The sequence below is a fragment of the Apus apus genome, chromosome 3 (assembly GCF_020740795.1).
Source record: "Apus apus isolate bApuApu2 chromosome 3, bApuApu2.pri.cur, whole genome shotgun sequence".
Classification (NCBI taxonomy): Eukaryota; Metazoa; Chordata; class Aves; order Apodiformes; family Apodidae; genus Apus; species Apus apus.
Window position 1 is genome coordinate 98,687,211 of NC_067284.1, and position 23,626 is coordinate 98,710,836.

The 23,626-nt window shown below is 38.5% G+C and overlaps 1 protein-coding gene across 1 annotated transcript in view; it reads right to left on the reverse strand.

The window, feature by feature from the left end:
* Positions 1-19,351, reverse strand: part of NOX3 (NADPH oxidase 3) — a 39,625-nt gene extending 20,274 nt beyond the window's left edge. Inside the window, exons 1-7 of the mRNA XM_051614539.1 lie at positions 19,307-19,351; positions 18,542-18,637; positions 18,234-18,344; positions 16,374-16,458; positions 7,609-7,754; positions 3,757-3,938; positions 879-1,008 (exon numbers count right to left, since the gene is read on the reverse strand). Of these exons, the coding sequence (XP_051470499.1) occupies positions 879-1,008; positions 3,757-3,938; positions 7,609-7,754; positions 16,374-16,458; positions 18,234-18,344; positions 18,542-18,637; positions 19,307-19,351 (795 nt within the window). The remainder of the gene's footprint in view (positions 1-878; positions 1,009-3,756; positions 3,939-7,608; positions 7,755-16,373; positions 16,459-18,233; positions 18,345-18,541; positions 18,638-19,306) is intronic.
* Positions 19,352-23,626: the final 4,275 nt, after the last annotated feature.

Genomic DNA, 23,626 nt, shown 5'->3' on the forward strand with positions numbered 1-23,626 from the left:
CATTAAAAGAGCTACAAGACATTGAATGCTAATCTTTCTCCTTTACTTTAGGATTTCTTTTGGTGTATTTTCTCTTTTTTTGGAAGAAACAACAAAAACTTGCATATGAGCAAGCTATATCTTGAGCTGTAAATGTTAAATGATTTTGTTTGGATGCTAGACATATCTGACATACTGTACAAGTCTGCTACTTAATTACCCCCTGTGGATTTGCAATCTTGTTGCAGCAAAACCACCCTTCCGTGGGACATTTTTCCTGCTTTTTGCCTTTCCCTTTCATAATTCATTGTTTCATATTCTCTCCTTTTTACTTAAGACATCAAGGCTGGACAATATGAAACATATTCAGCAAAGCAAGGACATAATTTTATCTCCAACTTATTCTCCCTTGGTATTTAGACTATCCATATTAAAGCACTATTAGTTAAAATAATAATATTAATTTGGATCCTTAGCTTTACTGTTCCATTGTATTTTCTGTATCTCTACTCTCTTAAGTTTTACACTTAGAGGCTGTGTTTGTGCAATGAACACATCAAGGATATTGTTGATAGCAAATAATGAAAAATAAATGTATGCAACAGAATTAAATAGAGTACAATTCTGAAATCCATACCCTTCAGAAATAAAAATTATTATGAATGACACCAAAATTGTATACATCACTCTTCATCTATACCTGTCTATACTGATTATAGAGGAGGCTGGGATCACCATTTTAATGTATAGGGCATGATTCTGGAACGGAAGTGTGAAACTACTCTCTAAACATGACACTAAGTGCCAGTCACTAACACTCCAGTCCCCTACTCACTAAAACATTTGGCCTCCCAAGGAAGGACATTAAGTTAAAAAAAGAAGACAAACATCACTCTTACCACAGGTTTGTTGCCGGAAAACTGTGGCAAAGGGCATTGAGTGGCATTCTCCCATTCCCAGTAGTGATCTTTACAGTAAGTGACATTGTGAAGCAGCAGACTCTGAGGTGTCTGACTTCGGACAAGCTGACTTAAAACAAAAATGTTGATCAGTGGTATGCTTCTTTGCAAGGTTTCTGTGCTTCTGTAGGTTTTGTACTAGTAGTCAAATGCAAATTTGGAGATACCTGAAAGTTCAAGAACTGGCTGTTTCAGTCTGGTTCTGCTCTCTTGTTCAAATTACCTTTCCATTATCTTTGCCATGACTTTCTTACCAAATGCAAGTGTGTTATGGTATTTGTATGCATAAATGCAGCTGAAGTGTAGAGAGTCCTTGTGTAGAAAATGTGCATTTTGCTGTTTGTGGCAAAATAAGAATGATTTCCAAGTTCTTTGGAGCAGACATGTTGACCTCCTCTGTATATGAGCATCTGGTATTGTTTAGAAAATAATCAAATTTAATAGAGACAGACCTTCTTTTTTTTTTTTTTTTTTTTTTTCTGCTCTCTATATGCTTTTTTAAAAGTTGCAAATGAAGTTGGAGGACTGTAATTAGATGTGTGCTCTCTAAACATATTAAATTCTAGCTTCTTCTAAGAATGTTAATGATGTGAATTTTCCTAAATATCAATTCTGACTGTTCTGTTTAAATGGGTTTCAGCTGGTGTTGGTTATGTGTAGAGAATGATGATTTTTATGGGGAAATCCTGTTTGTTTCATATTGTTTTTCCAGTTTTTCCCTTCCATACTTAGTTTAGCTCTACAAAATTAGCCTGTCCTGCCCATCAGTCTAACAAGAGACAGGGAGATAAGAAATGCTGCCTCGTTTTACATAGCAGTGTCACCAGCTGCCACCCAGTAAGACAGAAAGACAGAAGAGAAGGTAGGCTTGGGTCAGTTTTGTTGAGTTATCTAGGAAGGACGAAGAGATGGGAAGTGGATTTTGACTCCTTTTCCTCAGTGGGGGAGGGATGTGCTGGGGCAGAAGGAGCTGCTCTGTGGCAGGGCACTCCCAGCCAGGAGTGAGCAGTGTGCTCACAGAATGCTATCAAAAGCGCTGTTAAATAAGTGTCCCCTTCTCAGAGAAGCCTCCTGCTGAGGAGTGTTGATCAATCAACTGGCTAGGCAAAGGGAGCTTACAAAGCTGAAGGTATAAAGGCTTCATTACAGCTGTTTGAAATTGGATGCTAAAAGATTTGCCAGAGAGAGGGGAGGGGGCCATTTTAATCAGGCTGGGATACAGTTTACAGCATTTGTTTGCAGCTGTGCCTCTGAAACTCGGGACTAATTAATTGGGCTGGTTTCAGGAACATTCAAAGCCAAGCTGAATGTGGCAGCTTTCAAATTGCAAGGAAAGAGGTGAGAAAAGTAACACACCACAAAACATTGTACTGGCCTGTTTCCTGCCCTGTGGTGACACAACATACCTTACAAAAACAGGCACATACGCACACTGCTGTGGACTAGGAAGTTCCTCTGTGTCCACGAGTAGTGTTCTGTATGTTCTTTAGTGGTGGGTGTTACCATCTAAGTATTTTTCAAAACAGACATGACAAGTGTATTATAGTTACACCAAGTGACTCTGTCCTTAGACCTGAAAAGCTTTACTACAGCTTGAGGCCATGTGGATGCTACATAGTCAGGAATAAAGCTCTGTGAAGCAAAGTAGTCTTTGTTGAGGGACTTGCAAGTTTGAGGGCTACCTAAAGCCTAGGACTAGGTCTGGTTTAGTCATCTGAACATGCCACTTGTTAATGCTTGACACACAGAGATGCATTCCTGTCAGTGCAGTTTCATCTCAAAACCACTCTGCCTTATGCAATCCAGGGATTGCACCACGGTATGAACCAATCTCAGAAGATGAGAACGGCCTTTAGATATACCTCAAAACTGCATTCCTTATTGAATTAAAACGTGAATGTAAATGCAGCACTTCATATTCACATTAATGCTATTGCAAAGAAATGAGAAAAGGAAATGGGGGAAAGAGCACAAGGGAGAAGAAACAGATGTCAGTGGAGCTGGAAAGACAAGATGGAAACATTTCCAGTACTAGGTGGCTTTCTGCTCTCACTGCACTGACATGGGATTTGTCAGCCCTTGAGCTTCTTAGGGAGGCTCCTCCAACTCTGATATCCCTTAGTGTAAGAACCAGAGTCCTGTGCCAAGAGGACAGACCTTCCTCTTGTGCTGAGGAACAGGGGGACAACTAGCGACCTACAGTTACTCCTCTCTGTAAAAGCCTCCCAAGTGAGCTAGTCATAAGCTTGAGTTGTTTGTTACTGTAATAATTTAAACCTGGTTTGTAATATAGTGTCTACTGCTACTGCACAGTATTTATCTGTGGTGAGGAAATTTGGGGTTCTTTTCCCTGCAGAGAAAGAAGGTCAAAATCGCTTTACTTTTATGGATGCAGAGGAGAATGGGCACAGGCACTTTCACCATGGGGTAGTTGACATGCTGAAAGCTTGCCAAGCTTGTACATGTTCTCTCACAAAATGCCTTATGACATAATGTGTATCCCTTATTAATTTCAACACACAGAGGTTTGTTACCTCATCTGTAGTGTCTCCAACTCCCAGGGATGAAAGTTCATTCAGCCTATTGCATTGATAAGAGGTGGGTTGTAAGATGGTAGAAGAGTGATTGAAAGAACTAAAATACAATTTTAGTCCTCAAAAAAGTGGCATGTTTTAATTCCAAAATGCTTTCATTTTGCAATCTGTGTCCAAGCAAAGATCCCAGCGGTTTGTTAATAGAAAAGCACAGGATTGCAGATTTGAATTGTGTTTCATCTCCAATGAAATGTATACCCCATGTAGTTTATACAGACACTTACCCCATACCATGGATTATCAAGCCAATGAAGAAAACCACAAAAAGGTGATGGGTATACCAGAACACCTCATAGCACGACCTTCTGATGAGCTCAGTGGATGAAGTCATTATCACAATTAAAGCCACAGTTATTACAACTCCAGTTATTCCAGCTATAGTGGTTAGTAGCTCTCCCGTTGTGTTCTAGAGTAGAGAATTCATGGTTGGTACTAGTATTAGTGTTATTAGTTATTGTTATAATTGTTATTTTTATTACTACTCTTACTATTATTACTGTTGCTGCTTTTATGCATGAAGTCAAAATCTAAGATCTATTTTCAGCATAGGAACAAAACTAGAATGTGGAGGCAAGGTAAACCTCCATTTTACCACAGAAGAGCATAGAAATACAACCCTGTACTCTATTTCCTCTCAGCCTTATCCCAGACAGGTGTGTAAATGTTTACTGCCACATATTTGATTCAGGAATCGAAGGGAGAAATTAAACAGTCTCATCAGTACTTTTATCTACTTTGCTTGTGTAAAAGTGTCTCAGAAAGAAAGGAAAATTATTAGAGAAATTATAAGATTAAACCAACATAAGAAGGACATGGACCTCCTGGAGTGGGTCCAGAAGAGGGCCACAAAGACGATCTGAGGGCTGGAGCACCTCTACTATGAAAACAGGCTGAGAGAGTTGGGGTTGTTCAGCCTGAAGAAAAGAAAGCTCCGAGGAGACCTCATAGTGACATTCCAGTACCTGAAAGAGTGAAAGCTGGGGATGGACTTTTACAAGGGCTTGTAGTGAGAGAAGCAGTGATGGATTAAAACTGGAAGAGGGGAAATTTAGATTAGACATTAGGAGGAAGTTATTTACTGTGAGAGTGGTGAGATGCTGCAACAGGTTGCCCAGGGAAGCTGTGGAAGCCCTGTTCCTGGAGGTATTCAAACCCAAACCATTATTTGATTCTATGAAACCTAGAGATGTAACATGCAAACTAGCACTAGGAATCAGCTTGTTTGTGTGGAGTTGATAAAATGAAGTGCCACGAAATCTGCAACCATAAAGGTGTGGGGTTCTTTTGTGCTTACTTTACCTCAAAATCTGTGGGGTTTTAGCAGCCCTAAAATTGTGTATAAAAATGGCATGCTTTTGTTTATGCAAAGAGCATATATTGTTTAACTGTTCCTTGCATTTACCTGGAGATACATCGGATAATACTTGGGTTTATTTTTAAAAGAGATATTAAATTTACATTTGTATGCTTGTCAGTGATGAAACGTTAATATGCTGAGCTAGAATATGTTCCTTCTTGTTCATGACTCACAGACATCACACAGGTCTGTTACATCTGTCTAAACCCACCAAAATAAACTGAAGTGAGAATGAAAATGTATTTTGAACACAACAGTCAGAATCCGATCTCAGTTATAAAGTTCAAATCGTGAAGAACAACAGTAAAAATCTCACATGCAAGATGAGAATAAAGCTAAATATGCCAGCAGAATGTAAAGGAAGTCCCCGCTCAGCCTGCACAGCTTATATATCTGTTTTCCTGGTGCTGATGCACAGGAAAGAAGGAGCTCATCATGCCTTCTGAGTCCCAAGTTGTTTCTACAGCCTAATATACTAGAGGAAAAAAAAAACAACCTATATTGTACTTGTAAAGTGCACTCATTTGATACAGAAATCCTAGAGGTGATTAAATTCCACTATGCCGTTTTTACAGTCTCTTTTTACAGTAAAATAATTCCTTCAAACGTTCACACTTGACAGCACACAGTACTTTTTCAAATTGGTGACTGTGAAGAGTGTGTTCAGATCCTATTATATATTAACAGGATTGATCTAGGTGATATTTTGAACATTTCCACTACAGTGGCTAGTTTGAATGTCAAAGATACTTAGTACATTGCTACTACAGGGGTAGGAAGAAACTGAAAAGAAAGCCTGAATTGCTGCTCTCAGAACTTTCTTCTCTGAAGTTAGAAGCAATCTTTTGTTTGCTTTCCTTCATTATTTATTATTTCTGTGTGTAGCTACTGAGACACAAGTGGGTGATAAAAGAAATACAGAGGTTAGAGTAAAATCTAGGCTAGGATGGTATAAGCTTGGAAAGTAAGTGTGGGGCATATTACTGTAAGAAATTTGGGAAAGGATCTCAAAAAATGCTAGCCTTCCTCCTCAAGGGTGTTAAGGATCATAATGCTAATTAGAGACCTACCTCACAATTGTATCACCATGGGAAGATTTAGTGGAGAAAAAAATGCATATTGAAAGACAGTAGATTCCCATTCAGACCTGTGGGCTTTGTCCTGATCCTGGGGAACCTCTGACGTGGGTGCAGTTGAGAGTGGGCACTGGGTGTAGTGAAAGACTGTGCAGCTGAGTCCCTGGCTTGCTCTCCTGTTTTGGTAAACCGAATAACTTTGCAACACTGTCATCAAGACTATTGTATTCTTACCATTGAGACCATAGATTTACTTAATTTATTTCAAACTTGAGAATTGTTTACATGTTTGTTTTCAAAGATGCAAAAATCACATTATCTACACTGGAAAGGAACTGAGGAAAAGACAGGACAAAATGCCTTATAGCTGAAAAGTACTACCAAATCTTGCTGCTGGTTGTCCAGCCATTGTCTTACTTAATTTCTTGTTTCAGTGGAGCAGACCACTGATTGAAAGAGACCCACCCCATGGTGTTCCAACATCCTTTATTGCATGTGGGAATTTTCTGAAAAGTAGAAACAAAATGTGTGGGTCTCTTTCTAGGGCCATTTCAACCCTGGAGTATGCAAGAATATACAATAGGCTCTGGCGACACCTTAGAGCAGCCTTCCAGTATCTGAAGGCAGCCTACAAGAAAGCTGGAGAGGGACTTTTTACAAAGGCATATATTGATAGGACAAGGGGGAAAGTTTTCAAACTGGAAGAAGGAAGATCTAGTTGGGATATTAGGAAGAAATTCTTCACTGTGAGGGTGGTGAGAGATTGGAACAGGTTGCCCAGAGAAGTTGTGGATGCCTTATCCCTGGGAGTGTTCAAGGCCAGGCTGGATGAATCTTGGAGCAAACTGGCCTATTGGGAGGTGTCCTTGCCCATGCAGGTGGGTTGGAAATAGAAGATCTTTAAGGTCCCTTCCAACCCAAACCATTCTATGATTCTATAAGAAAACAGATAACATCCATGTGATGTATAGCATAATGAAATAAGGAAGAAAGCTTTTTATCTTCTTTTGCAGGCATGCATTGCAGAAAGAGTAAATTTTTCTTTATGTTATGAGTATTATAAGAAAGAGCTTATAGTGCTCTTGTGAGGTGGCCAAGAAAGTGGACACTTTTTCCCCAAAGTAGGCAGTGCCATTTTTGCACATTCTCTTCCCTGGGCAGCCACACTTGACAAGTAACAGGGCAGAACCAACCCCCAGATTGGGAAGATATCATGCAGCCATGGGGAGAGATAAATAACAACTGTGAAAGAAATGCTGTTATGTAATATTGCTTTTGGTTTTCTTTTTTTTTTTCTTACTGGAAAGAAGTTGTGTTTGTTTCATATATTGAGAGTTGAGTTTAGTTTTAAAAAAATTCTTTGCAGTTCATTTCATTTCATTGTCTACTATTGGCCACTCTCCTTATTCTCCCCACCCCCCCAGCTGTCATCTGACAAATTAATTAGAAAACTGTAGACATTTCTTTGAGCTTAGTAACCTGAAAATTGCAGCTCTGAGTAAGTGTTTTCAGCTGAAATTGAGGTTAACCTTTAGCAGCACCTTCTCACTCTGGTTAAAAGGCTTTGAAATACAGTTTTACTGACAATAGAAGCCACAGAGGAAAACTTTTTAGATTAAGAAAACCAAAAAATGACAGCTTACTGTTTCATAGGTCCTGATTGGGTTCAAGTAGCTTTCATTTGGGCTCTTGCCAAGGCCAGAAAGTTTATTTTGTAACTCCCCAGCTTCCTTTGACTGGCTGGTATGATAGCGCTCAATGTTGATCAAGTGGGCCACAATATGGATGGCTGCATGGGAGAAAGACTGGTGTGAAATTACAGACACACTCGTACGTGCCCATAGTGCCAGAACTTCATTAAGCACTAGACGGACTATTGGAAATCTTGGGTGTAAACTGAGAGCATGGATTAAGCTGACAGCAAAAGGGAAATTTTATCAAATAAGTTTCTAATATGAAGCAACTGCTTCACGTTGGAGGGAAGAGGAACAGCTCCAGAGTCACCTCCCATGTATACAAATGCCCTGCAGTCTTCAGTGTCATCAAAGGAGAACCTCCGGAGAGATGATATAAAGGTGCTTGCCTCTGATTGTTCAAATTAGGTAAACTGTTTTAAATCCCTATCTTTTTATTAATATATTAGGAAGTGCTATGGTCTATGCCAGACATTAACTTGTCTATTTTATGCCTCAACCAGTTTGCAACCTGCACCAGGGGTATTTAAGAGATGCACCCAAAATCTGTGCCCTATTAACAAGTAGCTATAGCATCACTTCATGCCTGAGGAATCTACAGGAACTATGATTTTAAGGGAGAAGTCTGAATCACAGTCTTAGATCTGATTTGCCTATAGCATTATGTATCACCTCTATTTGTGGCTTGCTCCCAAAAAGTATATGAAGTGGTCAGTTTAGAAAAAATGCCTTAGAGTGAAGTAAGAACTCCCCTATATTTCTTTTTCGGAGTCAAAAGATACTAATTTCAGAAGAGGAAAAAAGGAAGGACTTTATTATTGGCTAAAATAGATAAAGTTGAAATCATGCTAGTGCTGAGTTTCAGTTTTCAATATGAAAGATTCTCAAATCCATTACAATAAAGTTGCAATTAATGCAAAATATTAAATGCCAAAGGCTGAAAAATTGACAATGAAAAACAATTATACATTTACAGTAGAGCTATTTGGGTATGCTCTTTCTAGTTTTTATAATTAGCTTCCCATTATCATATCTCTTTCAGTGTTGATCTGTTCCCATTCTTGACCATTTAAAAACCTTTCTAAAAGGCAGTATTTGTAGTAAAACAAATATGATCTACCTCCCATTGTCTGAAAAGGATATACTTTTTTTTTCTTTTTCTTTTTTCTTTTTCTTCCTCCCTCCCCCTTCTTCCTTCTTTTTTCTGTTCTATTTCTTCCTTTTCTCCTCTGCTTGTTATTGTAACTAATTGCACAAAAGTAATGCCTTACTGTGTGTGGGGAATGGTCCGTCTTCTCTCCCCCCACGTAAGACTAAACAAAATGCCTTTCAAGCCAGCAAAACAAGAGTGGCGCCTTTTTACTGATTTAGCCCGCGACACTGTGCTAGTCACTATGTAATCATAGATGAAAACAGGATTAAATGCATAAGGGCTTTGGTATTGTTAAATCTTTTAGGTGCCCATCCACTTGATGAGCTCCCTCACTCCCCATGCAGGAGTCCAGCTTCTCTGCAGCACCTGGGGTGAGCTGTGGGCATGGGAATATGAGTTGAGGTAGGATGCTGGTCATGAAAGTGCTTAGAGCAGCCAGTGCAAAAAGGTAGAAGGCTGCATTCCTCCCTCCAACAGTACCAACAGTAGATTAGTCCGTGTGTCCAGGATGGAGGGAGATTATCTTCACTCAGTTCTTCTGATGTGATCCTTCTAGAGCAGTAGATGTGCTGTGGTTGACTGCCAAGTTGTACTTCATTCAAAAGATAATGTTAGCTTAGGGACTCCCCCTGCCACTCCCTAACACCTGCTTCACCTTGTTGCCCCATGCTTAGGTTCTCAGTGGGAGATGAAAGATGTGTTTTAAAATCCTTGTTACCTTAAATTTAAAGTAGGCCTTTAAACCAAATCATGTGTCCTAGTCACTGGACTGACTGGTTATTATTTTTTGAGCTATCTCCTGTTGAGACCCTTAATAAAAATAATAAAATATTTATTGACACAGGTATCCCGAGTGAATATCCTGAACACCCAAACTGCAAAATCAAGTTCCCATTTTTTCTGAATCTTTGGCCCAATTAATAATAATAATAAATTATTTATACAAGCTGGAATAGCTTCAGCAGGAAGGAGACTGAATCCAAATGGGTGTGAATTGCACAGAGATAAAATGAGCCTGGAAATTAGAAGACAGATTGAAGCCATCAAAGGAATGAGACTCTAAAGTAACCTTTCAATAAACGGGATAATGGGATCAAGCAATCTAAGCAGCTTTTGGCTGAAGGCTGGTCATTTTATGAAAGAGCATATATGACATGACTGGGAGCATTAGAGTGTATTGGACTCAGTGACCTGGCAGGTCCTGTGAATGTTGTTATGGATTAGGTGCTGCATGTGAAACAACCTGGCCAGCGTCAAGCTGGAGAAGCTTCCTGGAGCCTGAGCATGAGAGGGATGCTCCCAGCACCTTGGCAGCACCAGGACACTGGAAGGCAGGCCGCATAAGACCACAAGCAGTGAGTGAGATGCATGGATTCAGACTGTCAAAACCCAGAAGCCTGAGAGGTGGCAGCTGTGTGGGGGCTGTGGCAATCTGTTCCTCAGCATACAACTGATGTATAAGCAGTATATAAACACTGTTTATGTATTTAAGTGTAACAGCAGTTTTAAGCACTGAGTGGGGAAGGGGAGAAACTGTTCCTACAAGGAGCTCCTTTCAGAACAGATGTTTTGGCCTGGTAAAGATGTTACCAGATCCAGCTGGCAGGGAACCAACTCATTGCTTGATGAGGACCTGATTTCTCTGACATCTGAAAGAGCTCACTTAGCAGACAGGAATATGGGGCAACAGATCTCTGTCTGTGGTAGGTTGTGGAGTTCCAGGCTGCATGTAGTCTGGTCCTGGACTGAGGGAAAGAGGACAGAAAACTTTCAAAGGATGGAAAGCCCTGACAATGAATCTCTGAGCGGGCTACTACTGAGCGGCTGCATCTTGGCATAGACTAGTTGAAACCAGTAATGGTACCTGGGTGTCTTGTCCTCAATGCCTGTATGATGCTCTTTATAACTGCAATATCATCATAGCCTTGGGACCATGTCAGTTACACACAATTGTGACCCATAGTGTTGTTTTACCTAGGGTTCCCTGCAACATATAAACTCCAGGTTTTGGACTATCTTTGCTCACTTGCAATAGCAACACTGAATAGAGGTGTTCAAATATGTGTTCAAAGCATAACACATTTTCTCTCTTTCACATTTAAAACACAGACTTTTTAAAAAGTGATACTGCAGATTGTGAAATCTTAATGTGAAAATGATGTGAAATGATAACATTTCTCTTGTTTAGAGTTCTATGAAATCTTGCACTTTCCTCAAACGGCAGGATTGTGCATGATTTGCACAAATTCCAGCCATGTCAGCAGCGACAGGAAACCCAGTGCTGGTATATGCTGAGTGTGGAGAATGAAATGAGGTGGTAGTTTCCTCCAGACAAAGGTCTGCATTTCCTAACAGAGTATTTGCAATCTCAAACAGAAAAAAACTGTGTGCTGAATTGATATATCTTCTCAAGAAGGTCTCAAGCCTAAGGTTTAATGAAGACTAAACATGTTGCAAATTTTCCCTGAAAGAAGAGATCTGCTTTTTTGCAACTTAACCTAGTAAGATTTTTCTGCAGGCTATTAAGACACTGTTTTGTGCATCTGTGTATTGTTCTGCTTTACTCTGTTACTGTCAATAGAAGCATCATCATGCCCTCTTCTTTGGGATTTACCTTTGGGGTGACATTCCCTCCAGTTTTCATGTAAAAATTAAAGGATATTGCAAGTGTAGAAGACTTTCAGAATGAAAAAGAGAAGGTTTGGGGTTTGTTTTTGTTTTGTTTGTTGTTTGTTTTGTGTTTTTTTTTTTTTCTGTAAGCTATTCTGTGGTAGCTATTAATGTACAAAGTATAATAATACACCTGAAAATATTAACATTCAAACTAATGATGTACTGAATACATTGGTTTACCTCAGTCTCCCATGATCTTAAATACTGCCTAGACTATTATCAGATTAATTTGTGTGTGTGTGTTTGTGTGTACTGAGAGGGAAAAATGATGCAATCTAAAAGTGAATTATAGCTGGATGGTAAGAGTGCAAAGATCTAATTCCATTTTCTGTGTGGCTCATTTAATGTAAAATAGTTGAAGCAGACTAAAAAGTCTGGCACTGGATACATTGCCATTAACTAAAATATTTTACATCCCTCAAGTGCATTTTCTGAAAGTCCTTTGCATCTGCAGTGTATGGAATTCAGTAAGCAATTCCAAAATTAATATATAGATTTTGGAAATCAGAACTGACAACAGGTTTTTTGTTGTTTGGTTGCCTTTTTTTTGTTGTTGTTTTGTTAGTTTGTTTGTTTTCTCCCTGCACCACTTAGTTAGTTAATCATGAGTGCAAAGTTTGAGGTAGTACATCTCAGGATTTTTGTTTGCATTTTTTCCTCCTTCTATATTACCAAATGTAAAGTACAGACCAAATAATACAATCTTTTAAATAAAGTTCTTTTTTGTAACTGTGCATGAAGACTGAAGGATTTTGACTATTCTTTTTAACAACATATGGAAACTCTGAAGCACTTAACATACATTAATTTGTGTTTGACCCCAAGATGTTCTATCTAGTCCACCTCTGAGATCAAATAAAAGGAAGAAGGAAGGGAGAAAAAAGGTTGCTGTTAGAGCATGGTGTTTACTGTGCATATTCTTAAAGACAAAGAGACATAATTAAATTATCTTGAAAGTCTTCTCAATTTAGCTCATCTTATTCAGCCAATTGTGCCTTCAGTGAAGCATGCACAATTCTCATTGAACTAAATAGAAATTGCATGGGTTTGTCTAAGGACAAGATTTCACTCTCTCCTTTTCTGCATGCCTGTACAGGATAATAATCAAATCAGAGCTTGCTGCTAGCCATTAAGCATTTGGTTAGCCAACCCATAATGATAAAATCAAAGGGTCAAATTCTGGCATTCCTGCCCACAGTGGAGAAAGTGGCTTTGCAAGCAGCTAACCCAGGCACAGGGAATTCTGCCCCCGACCAGGCTTGGGTTCTTTTGCCACCCACTGCCTTGTGCCATTTCTAGTTACATAAAACCCTTATTTCAACTTCATGCTGTGTTTGTGAACTAGAAAAAGTCAAAGTGATGTAAAAATTGCAACAATAGTGACCACACACATACTTGCATTGAATTTCTTTTTTCTTTAGAATGCTTATAAACATCAAAGAAAATATGACTTAGGCTGTTTTCTTGTCCTAGCTGGATGCTTACAATCTTTCATTTAATGTAGTTTCCTTCCTAGTGCTTGCACTAAGTCTGGATTTAAACAGTCTGACTTTAAAAATGCAGTTTAATGGAAATTGAGTTTTCTGTAATTTCTGCAAATACAACACTGAGTTATCAACTAAACCTCTTTTGAAGATAGGCATCTGCTTCCTTGAAAACTTCATCATTTACACAAAAAATGTTACTCAGAGAAGCAAAGCCCTTCACATAGCCACCACTACCAGAATGTGATTGTAAATTGAAAGGTTTTCTAGTTTTTTTAGCTATAAAAATCTTTCACTGCTTGTCAGAAGCTAAACACATCTGGCATCACTATAGTTTTTTTCTGCATTTTACATGTTTTTAAAGAAAATCCCACTACTGGAATGTTTAAGGAGCAGGAACCACCAAACAGCTTAACCACAAAGAACCTCACTGTCCTTCCTCTACTTTCCCTTAATTGCTTAAGCTTTATTCATATCATAATTCAAAGACTATTGCAGCAATGTATCTATATAACCTTTCTGCAAACATCAAAACAACACAAGAAGCAGTTTGTTTTTCAAAGTGTACACCATATGCCAAAGTAAAAAAAAAAATATCCTCAACACTCCCCAGTTCAGAAAATGTATGAATGTACTTTCTTATGAGGATAAAACCAATACGGTTAGAGAGAGGAGTTTTACAAAACATCATTTACTATCTCCTGTAGATATCTTCAGGTTTCAGACAGCTGCCTCTCAGCTGAAAAGTCTCTTTTGCATTAGGAAGCTTAGAATGATTTGCACTGATCAAACTGAGAGTGCATGAAACTATGATTTTATTCTAGCAGAGTTACAGGTCTATAAGGAAGATTTATTAGTGGGTGAATAACTCCCAGACAGCTCTTATCACACACAGGCATGCAGAACACAGGAAGCCAAACTAAGCAGAATTCCCTTTACTGAATTTTCAATGATGTCTTGATTATAGATAGCATTGTTTGCTTTCTCTCCTTCCTCTAACTTCCCTCTTCCACTAGTCTCTAATTATATCCCTTTATGACCTGACCAATTAAAGCCTGCTCTTGAATTTGTATTAGAGCTGATGAAAAATTAAAGGTACAGATGTACTTTTTCCAAGGCCATGCGAACCTCAGCTGATCTGCCTGCCTGCTAGAAGCCAGACCATACTAATGTTGCACTGACTATTTTTAGTACACTATTAAGTAAGTATGCTGGAATAAGACCACCTGGCAAGCTGAGATGAATACATGCTATATTAATAATAAAGGAGTCTACAGTTTTATATTGTGAGGCTAAGCTTACCGATCTGATGGGTGAACCGGCTTAACTTCTGGATGCCACATTTAGGCTATTGATCATTCCAGGGTCAGCATTAATTTAACTAAGAAGTATTAAATTGTAATAAAATAATAAGAGTTGACCACACTTTTGTGTAACAAAAGGCAATATAAGTAGTACCTGAATAAATAATGTGTCAGTAAAGAGGGTAATGGCATTTTTTACACATTGTTTTAACATTGTCAGATTTTATTAAAAGGGACTCAATACACTTGTGGGCACCTCTTGACTATGAAAGTTTGCTTTTCTGTCACAGTATGTGCTGTAGATTGTGGGGTTTTTTTATGAATTTGAAATTTAGTTTCAGGTAACCGAGTTTCTTTCCAGACATCCAGACATTCTTTACCCAAGGCTGACTCCACAGCGACCATAGTGTTTTCCCAAATATGCTAGTAGTTTCTCACTTGTCTGTTAGGGAAGCATGAGGTCATAAGCAATCATGTTTTGTTCATGAGGATTTCATGTCTTTTGGTTTCATCTTCAAATTGCTCATCAACTATTTGTCCATTTTATATTCTGGAAAAAAGTCAACAAACAACCCAAATAACAACCCAGAAACAAACCCTCAGTTTCTCCCTAGAGAGTGACAGAATTAGATAATGGTGCTTTCTGTCATTTCACATCATCCTTTGTGTCTTTTCTGTGGAATTACTGAAGCCGTAAAGTAATCACTTTTCTGATAGACTTGTGCTTCCCATACTGTCTGCCTTAATGCACTAGCAAACATTTTTATGTGAATGTAAAATCCTAAAGCATAAAAGGTTTGACTGTGCAGTTTTGCTTTTTTTTTTTTGGAGCATGACAAATTTTACACCGAGTAAAAGTTGGTTAATTTATATTCCTGGGTTGATTTGTTAATTAAAGAAGCAATGTTGCGGTCTGTATGAACCTACTTCATACTGGAACAGAACTCTGGTAAATGAATGGACATGATAGATAAGTAAATCATCATAATACACTGTAAGATGCATGTTCTCATCTCCCAGCCTCCTTCTCTGAATTTTTTAGCACTACATACAAAGGACAAATTTTAGCTGTTGATTCCTGATGGCAATCCTGACTTCATATTCTTGTCTCACTGCATGGGGATGTTAGCAGCCTACACATGCAAAAGTGTACTGAAAAAAATATTGGGACCAAGATCTACCCTGACAGCCTATGGTTTGAACTGTTACCCTACAATGTCTCATGCTTCCAAATGACTGTGATTAACTCCTGTGTCCCCTTCATGTTTTTGAAGAGAACTAGCTGCCCCAGATATCTCTCCATCTTATGTGCTTGTGTCCTTCATTGCCTTTTGTTCTTCCTTCTTTGCAAATCCCTGTTTGCCACACACTATCTCCTGTTCCCCTTATATCCTCTGAATTCCTACACTCTTTAGTCTTCTCCAGGTATTTTAACGATTTGTGGAACAGGGACATGTCATTGTCTTCTTCCCAGCCAGAAGAATGAACACCCCAAACTTATAAAGTCACTAGAACCAACAGAACAAGACAACTTTTGATCTCGAGATGCAGGCTTTTTTCCTCAAGGGAGCCATTAGCTCCCTGTACCCATTGCCTATGAAGAAATATTTAGGAATTTAATGTTTTTGAGACAGCTGTTGGCTCAAATTCAGGTTAAATTTATTACCTAGTTGAAAAATTATGGAAGAAGATGTAGTGGTGGAGATGCGCAGTCTGACCTGTAAGCACCTTTTCCTTAGGAAATCAGGCTGTAATGCTGTGTCATCTCCCCAAACATCTATTCTCTGGGATTTGATGAAAGTTATTTACATTAAATGTTAAGAGTACACAAGTTGGTCACATTAACTAAATGGCAACTAGTAGTTACTATCAAGGCTGAAAGTTTAATGAGTTAATAGTCAAACTTTTCTCAAGCAAAAAAGGTTACAAACGGTTAATCAGATGGGACTCCTACACCTACTTAAAGCTCTAGTCACCAAATGATTGCACTAAAATAACACATCTCAGAGCTGATGGGGATTAGGGCATTAGACAGAATCACTGTGAAATTCAAAACAGTTCAGAGACAAAGAAGAAAAAAAAGGTAACAATAAAGCTTACTTGCATTTACAGCTATTCCATAGGCAACCAGCTTGTGAAATGCGATGCTTTTGTCAAGCTGCCTCCTCAGTGCTCCTCCACAGCACTTGGTGAAAAAGCAGACCTTGTTTTATATCATTTCTATTACTACTTACAGCTCACATTTTGAAGATGAGAAGAGAGGAGTTCAGTACATTTAAAAATGGAATGCTGAAGAAATTCAGTGTAAGTTTTGGGTTAGCCTTAACTTTGTGTTTCAGGGAGCTGTTTTTGGCACAGTGACACTCCTGGACTTCTTAAGCTATTCAGCCTATTTAGAGGTTCAAAACCAGGTTTGATAAACCATTTGTGAATGGTTTTTCTGGGCTGGTGATTTAACTAATTTGCAGATATATGGCTACCAGGCTGGGCCATCACTTCTTTGCAACTTTAGGTTCAGCCAAATGAACACAGCTGAAGGACTGGAAAAGCCAGCTTGCAAGGAAAACATTTTAGCTGCATTCAGGAAATGAAACCCCCAGGAGGATGAGACTGTCTAGAGCTCAGGTGGCTGCATGCTTATGTGTTACTGAGCCATCTTCCCCATCATTGGAAGTGCTGGCCAGCAGTGTGCTCATGGCCAGCTGGATGCCTCTGTGCAGAGCCAGTCTGGGGCCAGGGCAGGCAGCCGTCAGTCAAAACTAACACGCTCTGCTGGGACCTAGGCAGCCCTCACCAGCCAAATACAGTCTCTGAATGGTGTTCTAGGTGTCTAGATTGCTTGCTTGACTTGGCACAGTGACATGCCAAAGATTCTGGCATTTATCCATGTTGTTTCTCAGCTACTAAATCTTCCAAAAATATGGACTACTGTGGGGTACAATGCCGAGACACAGCACCTCCCCGGAGGGCCACAGGATCCAGCACTGTGATGACCATCCCTGTGCCAGTCAAGAGCAGAATATTGAATATCTGTAAGGAGAGCTCCAGTTCTCTGAGTTCTTACTCAGCATCTAAGTGGGCATGCAAATATTTTGTTAATTCACAAATGGATTCAGAAGTCCAACAAGACTTTGTTCTTAAATGCTCAACTCTGGACTCAAACAATTATGAAACAGCATTGATTCCCAACCTAAGGACTGCTGGAAATATAAGTCTGACTCTGAATAAAATAATGGCAGAACTGAAATCAGAACCAGCTTACAATAAAATAAAATTATTGTTACAATATTTAAATTCCTTGTTGTTCGTAGAGTCATGAGGTGATCAGTGATTTTCTACCCAAACATGTGGTATTGGAATTGCTCTGACTGTAATAATGCACTGCAAGTTGAAACTATAACTAGTACAGCTAAAGCAATAAGTACTTCCTATGCATGATGCCAAGGTTAATGTAAGTGCTTGTGAGCAAAAGACCACTCCATTACAGAAACACATTTACAAGAAAGGAAAACGTGAATGGTGACCACTCAGACAACAGGGTTTAAACATGTTTCTTGTTATCCTTATGCCACTTTTATCTATCTGTAGATTTTCTTCCTCCCATTTTCACTTTGCAGCTACACAGGATACACACAATGAATACGTATTTTCTCCATTTGGCAAAGTTGCATTATTACATCTGTTTTTTGTAGCTCCTCACTTTTCACTTCATGACACCACGCTATGCAGTGGCTGCCAAAATCAGTGTTACATTTAGAACACTGTGTTAAACAAGCCATTTGTTTCTCTACAGTCATGAATACTGACAGTTTAAATGGTAATAGCCAGGCAATAGTGAACAGAATTCTCTATCAAAAATTGAAATTCCTTGGAAAATGTTTGATATGGATAATATTGCTGAACTAAGGAAATAAAAAAAGGAGGGGAGGATAACATGGTTATTTGAGAAACGGTACTTACAATGCTTGCTCCTCTTAAGAATGAAATGAGGTTTCTACTGACTGGTAACAGGATTAGCATGCAGTTAAAATTAAGGCACGTTGCAGAAGCTCTTGCCCAAGCCAGGGTTGACTGTACATATAACAGTATAAAGAAATTAAATTACAAGCTTTGTATAGGAAGACCAAAAGAAAAATACTATATTAATGTAATACTCTTATATGGGAAAATTACTGTTGAAGCATCAAAATTATTATGAAGGATACAAATAAAATCAAACTGCATACATTCTTCTTGTGGAGCTCTTTAACAATCAAACTCATACTTACTCCCAGCATAATCCTTGTGTAAATGTAGGCATCTTCATCTTCATACCAGTGAAAGGTATCAATAAACAAATAGAAATTCAGCCCCAGCCACACCAGCTACAAAGCAGACAGCCTACAGATTAGTGATATTTACAGTATTTTTAAATGCAGATAAAACTGGCTATGGTTATAGATTTAAAAGTATCTGAGAGATACTTCAAAATCAGCGTGCAACTCAGCTCTTGATCACAGGTGATAGAAATCAGAAGTGCCTGCTGGAATGAGGCTATCTTTTAGCAAATGCAAGATTACAGTTCTATCCCCACATCCCCTGCAGAGGATATAGATGACATTTACTGTGTGATGGTAAACTTGATCTTAAACACAGGGCTTATCCTGGTCTCTAAAAAGGCAATAAAAGCTAGAATCAAACAATTCCATAAATGAAGGGAGTTAGGACCTGAGGAAATTCCTTTCTCTGTCCCCCAAACTCAATTCACCAAAGCCCCTGAAAATAATTCAGAACATAATTTCAATTACAATCGCAAACCCCTGTTCCCTTTATCTGAGGACCAAAACACACAGACTTAAAAATAATTAAAAATAAAACCGTAAGACTTTAAATTGTTTTTAAGACTAGTTATAAAAAGGCTGCTAAATATTTTATAGCAAGTTTTACATTAAGCTTGGGAGTATTACTGTAAGCAAAACATAAAATGTCTTTTAAACAAGATTAAAATATTTATATGTAGCCAATTAGATCTTTTTAATGCTAAAAATACTCACTAATAACAGCACTGAGAGTTTTTCATTCAAAATCCAGCATCCCATCCTGAGTGCCTCTCCCTGTGTTAGCAGTAGCTGACTCTTGCCTTCCAATGTAACCTGAGTTCTCCGTCCATCCCTGAGGCTTTTCTACTAACTCCTTTTGTCTTTAGATTTTAATAAGTACCTAGTGGGAGCAGGAGCTCTCTCTAGGAATTTTCTAATTAAGGACTCCCTGACAAGAACAGATCACCCAAGTGACATGTCTCATGACCTGTGTAAATAAAATGCTGGTCGTTCTCCAGTCTTTTCTCTCTCCAGGGTTATTTTGCAGCAAATGAGAGATGCTGTCATTAAATTGTCTTCTTGTCCTAGAATTTATTTGGGTGAGGTTTTTTTGCTTTGTCTTTGCAGTTTGAACAGAGTGCAACATTTCTTCATGACTTGTCTTTTAATTTAGTAGCAAATTCATTCATCCCTTACGTGTATATAAAATGGGAGAATTGCTAAAACTTGTTGGTAGTGGCAAAGTCACTCAGTCAGAAGTCAGGAATTGACAGAATAAAGTGTGCCAAGATTCACTGGGATTTCTTGCAAATATAGATTATGACAATGTTGAAATGCATGGTAATTTTTCATTCATTTGGCTACAGTAATAAAATTAGCAGTTACTTTCTCTTTCTCCTATTTACGCTGTTTGGTGTAAGGATGTGAATCATGCTTCCTTCCCTCCCTGCTAGGAGGAGAGAAGTAAAAATTGGTGTCCTCCAGAGTTCTCTGTCAAGTCTCACAAACATCATCTGCCTTCAGTTATGACCTGTGAGGTGAGGAAAGGGTGCCTATTTCAGAGGCCTCAGCACAGAGGTGTTAGGAAAAAACATGTCCCTTGTGCGTGTGGCATGAGCAGCCTGGCAGGTGCTGTGGCTCTCGATGGCTCTGCACTGCTCCCACATTTTGTCTGCAAAGTGACATTGCTTTGGCAGGACTTAAGACACTCAGGAAATATAAGCCTCTTCCAAATGCAATCCACAAAGAGTGTACTAGGCTAGAGCTTACCCACTTTTTTTCAGGATTTGTTTTTATTTGTAAAACCAGATGTTCCTGTTCCTCTGGTTTGTCCTGAGGATTCTTCAGCCTTCTTCCTTCGACTTGGAGGTTTATTCCTGCGAGGATCTAATGAGCCACCTGCAAAAGCGAGTCAGAGGGATTCAGTACCTCTCAGCAAGATCAAAACCTTTTGACAGGTCAGTGCAACAGAGGATACTGCTAGTCCTCTCAAGACTTTTCTTTAGTATGTGGTTATTTGCCAGCACCATGACTATATTCAATGTGAAGAAGAAATTTTCTGATTTGCTTTTGTTAAGAAAGAAGAATAATTTGTTGACTTTTCTGCAATTCTCCAGGAAAATTCCTACCCCTTGGCCCCCTTATATAGTGGAAGTGGCAACAATTGTGGTAAGGAAGAGATTGCTTTGAAACATGACCAACTCCACTGTAGGAAGATCCTCCTTGCTGACCAGGTCTTAGCTCCCCTTTTGTCCTGTCCTGGTGAGCACTCTGCATTTACCCTTGGCTCTTCTTGCCAGAAGCTGTGTGAACTCTGCCTGTAGTGTTTTTGTTCCTTCCTCAGTAAAACAATTTTCTTAAAGTCTTCCTGGCTTGGCTGTGAAAGAGAACTTTCTGTAGCAAAATAGCTTAACATTTCTTAAGATTGAAATGTTATTAAGCTAGCTACTTTTTAAACCAGTGCTAATGGCCATTAATACGAGTTAACAGAACCGTGGAAATGTTGTTATAGATACTCTGAATACAAGCATTTACAAGGGATTTATTCTGAGCTTTGTTTTTCTTGGATGGTAAAATTAAGCACTATTCATTAACAAACTTTATGATATGCCATGTGCAGTAATTGGCCACTGTCCATTATTGACTTGATACAGGCTATTCCCAAAACCAACCTTTTTGTAATAGCTTTGGTAGTGCAGGAGTCCACAAGACAGTGAGCGTTACTGTGTTTTTGAGAGAGGTCAAAAGAAAAGGAAATAAGGGAGAAGGAAAGAAGAATGTGCAGAGGGTGAGGAGAAATACTGGTAAGGTCAGATGCCAATTTTAACTACTTATAAAGAGGGGGTGAGGGGAGCTGGGGAAGCGGGGGAAGCAGGGAGAAAACTCACTATCTGGATTAGCTGCACTTCAAAGGGAAATGCTGCACTGCGATGTTCTGCTTTGAAGTTCAGCCGATCCAGACAGCAATTTTCTAAAATGAGTCAAAACTGGCATCTGAAATAGATTTTTTTTATTTTTTTTTTTCAGAGTACAGCAGATTCTTATGCTGGTTTAGGCTCCAAAATTTGTCTGGATCAGCAGCTGTACTTCAAAGCAGCACATCTCAGTACCGCATTTGACTTTGAAGTGCATGTGGTCCAGATGCCAGTCCTCTTAAAGGAGCCAATGAATCAACTGCACTTTATTTTTTGTCTGTTAAAAAAGCTATGTTTTTTCTCATATATAACAGTAATGTGTGTGGTCTCTGGTATGGTATCTATCAATAAAAACATAAAGCTAACACAAAAGCTCTTTATTGCTTCATTTTCTACAAAGGAACCAGTCATCATTATTTTGTTATACAGATTTGCAGTGATCTCAGGCAGTTTCTGGTGCAAACTATTTGGACAAGACTCAGGAAAGGACATTTTAGAATTCCATTTTGTTTTTGTTTTATTATTATCATGAGCTGCAACTGTCCTAAAAAGGACATAGAATGAGGATGAAAAGGAGTTTGTTCTGGCAGTTGGAGAAAAAGCAGTGATGAGTATGTTGAGTTCCCATGCAAGAGACAGGCAATGCCATCATTAGCTTAAAAGGTCAGTTTTTGCATGGAAAGAGGTTCATGAGGTGCTGAATTCTTCCATGTAAGTATCTCAGCGTTAATGTCAATGTTTATATCAATTACTGCTACAGATCTCGATCGCAGTTAGTTCTATTCTATTTGACAGCAACCTCTATCTGAGGTTGTTAGTTTTTTTTTTTAAGTACTTTCAACAGTGCTTACCCTTTACAAGACAAATTAATTATTAACATGAGACTGTGTACATATACCTACATATATTTCATTTTCCTAGGCTATCTGAATTTTACTATTAGCTATGCATGCCTTGTTTCTCAAAGACAAAAACATTTCCGTTTATTCTGAACTCCGCTCTAACTCTTTCATAGTTTTCCTGTGTGCTTCACCTTATGTCTATTAGAAAACTGGATGAATTAATAAGCTTTTCTATGCTACATATAGAGATGGGTGTAAGTAAACAAGCAATCCAGAGCATCAAGGTGATTTAAATTTGCAGACCATCTGACAGCCATTTAATTGCTGGCTATATTAGACTGTACACGTTGTATTAGATGGTACAAAATGGTGGTACTGCTGTGTTCTTTAATTTTTACATTATTTCTACATAATGTTTCCGAATAACGTTTAAGAGATGAGAGAGAGATTTGTCTCTGTTGAATGGATGAAGAAGCTGCACAGTACATATGATAAATCATGCAACTTTTGTGGAGAGAGAAGCTGCTGAAGCTGATTAGATTGCAAAACTTTTCCTTTTTTTATCTTTTTCCTTTTAAAGACAATTGCGAAAGAACAGTGGCCAAAGTTCAGTTTTGGTTGTTCTTCAATGCTCTGATTCTAGCTTTGTAAAAGAAACTTAATGCATTTCTATAAACAGTGGCTGGGTGACTAGTAGCAAAAAAACAGCTTTATTTTTAGAGATCTTAATATAGTGGGGCTGTGGTTTTTTTATTTAACTACCTCATTATTGTTAATGGATATTTTTTATAGACTATACTCCCATTATGGATGGAGGAACTGTTTCGCAGTTTGAGAACATTTAAAAAAAAAAACAAAGCCTTAAAACACTAATGTAATATCAACCTTGTCAGTCCCAAAGATTAAAAAATAATTAGGTTCTTCTAAAATTTATGAAACAAAAAAAAATAGTATGCAGTCTGGGGAAGAGTGCTGAGTACTGAGACTTTAAGGTCATCTGCCCTCTCGTTTACAGATTTTTTCAGTAATAATGTGTTTATTTATAAAAAAAAAATAAAATCAAAAATCTTGGTCCCAGAAGGGAGCTTGAGCAACAAAAAAAATTCTTGCAGCTATTAAAACACTTGCAATGCATCTGGAAGAATTAGCAATGGTATAGCAAGCATTGAGTTGTTCTCATTTTATTATCAGTTGTCTGTAGCAGGGCTCCAAGGTCTTCTGAATTTCTGACAGCTGTTCTTTTGGACAACAAATGAAAGATATTCACATTTTCATACCAGTACTATGTCCACAAAGTC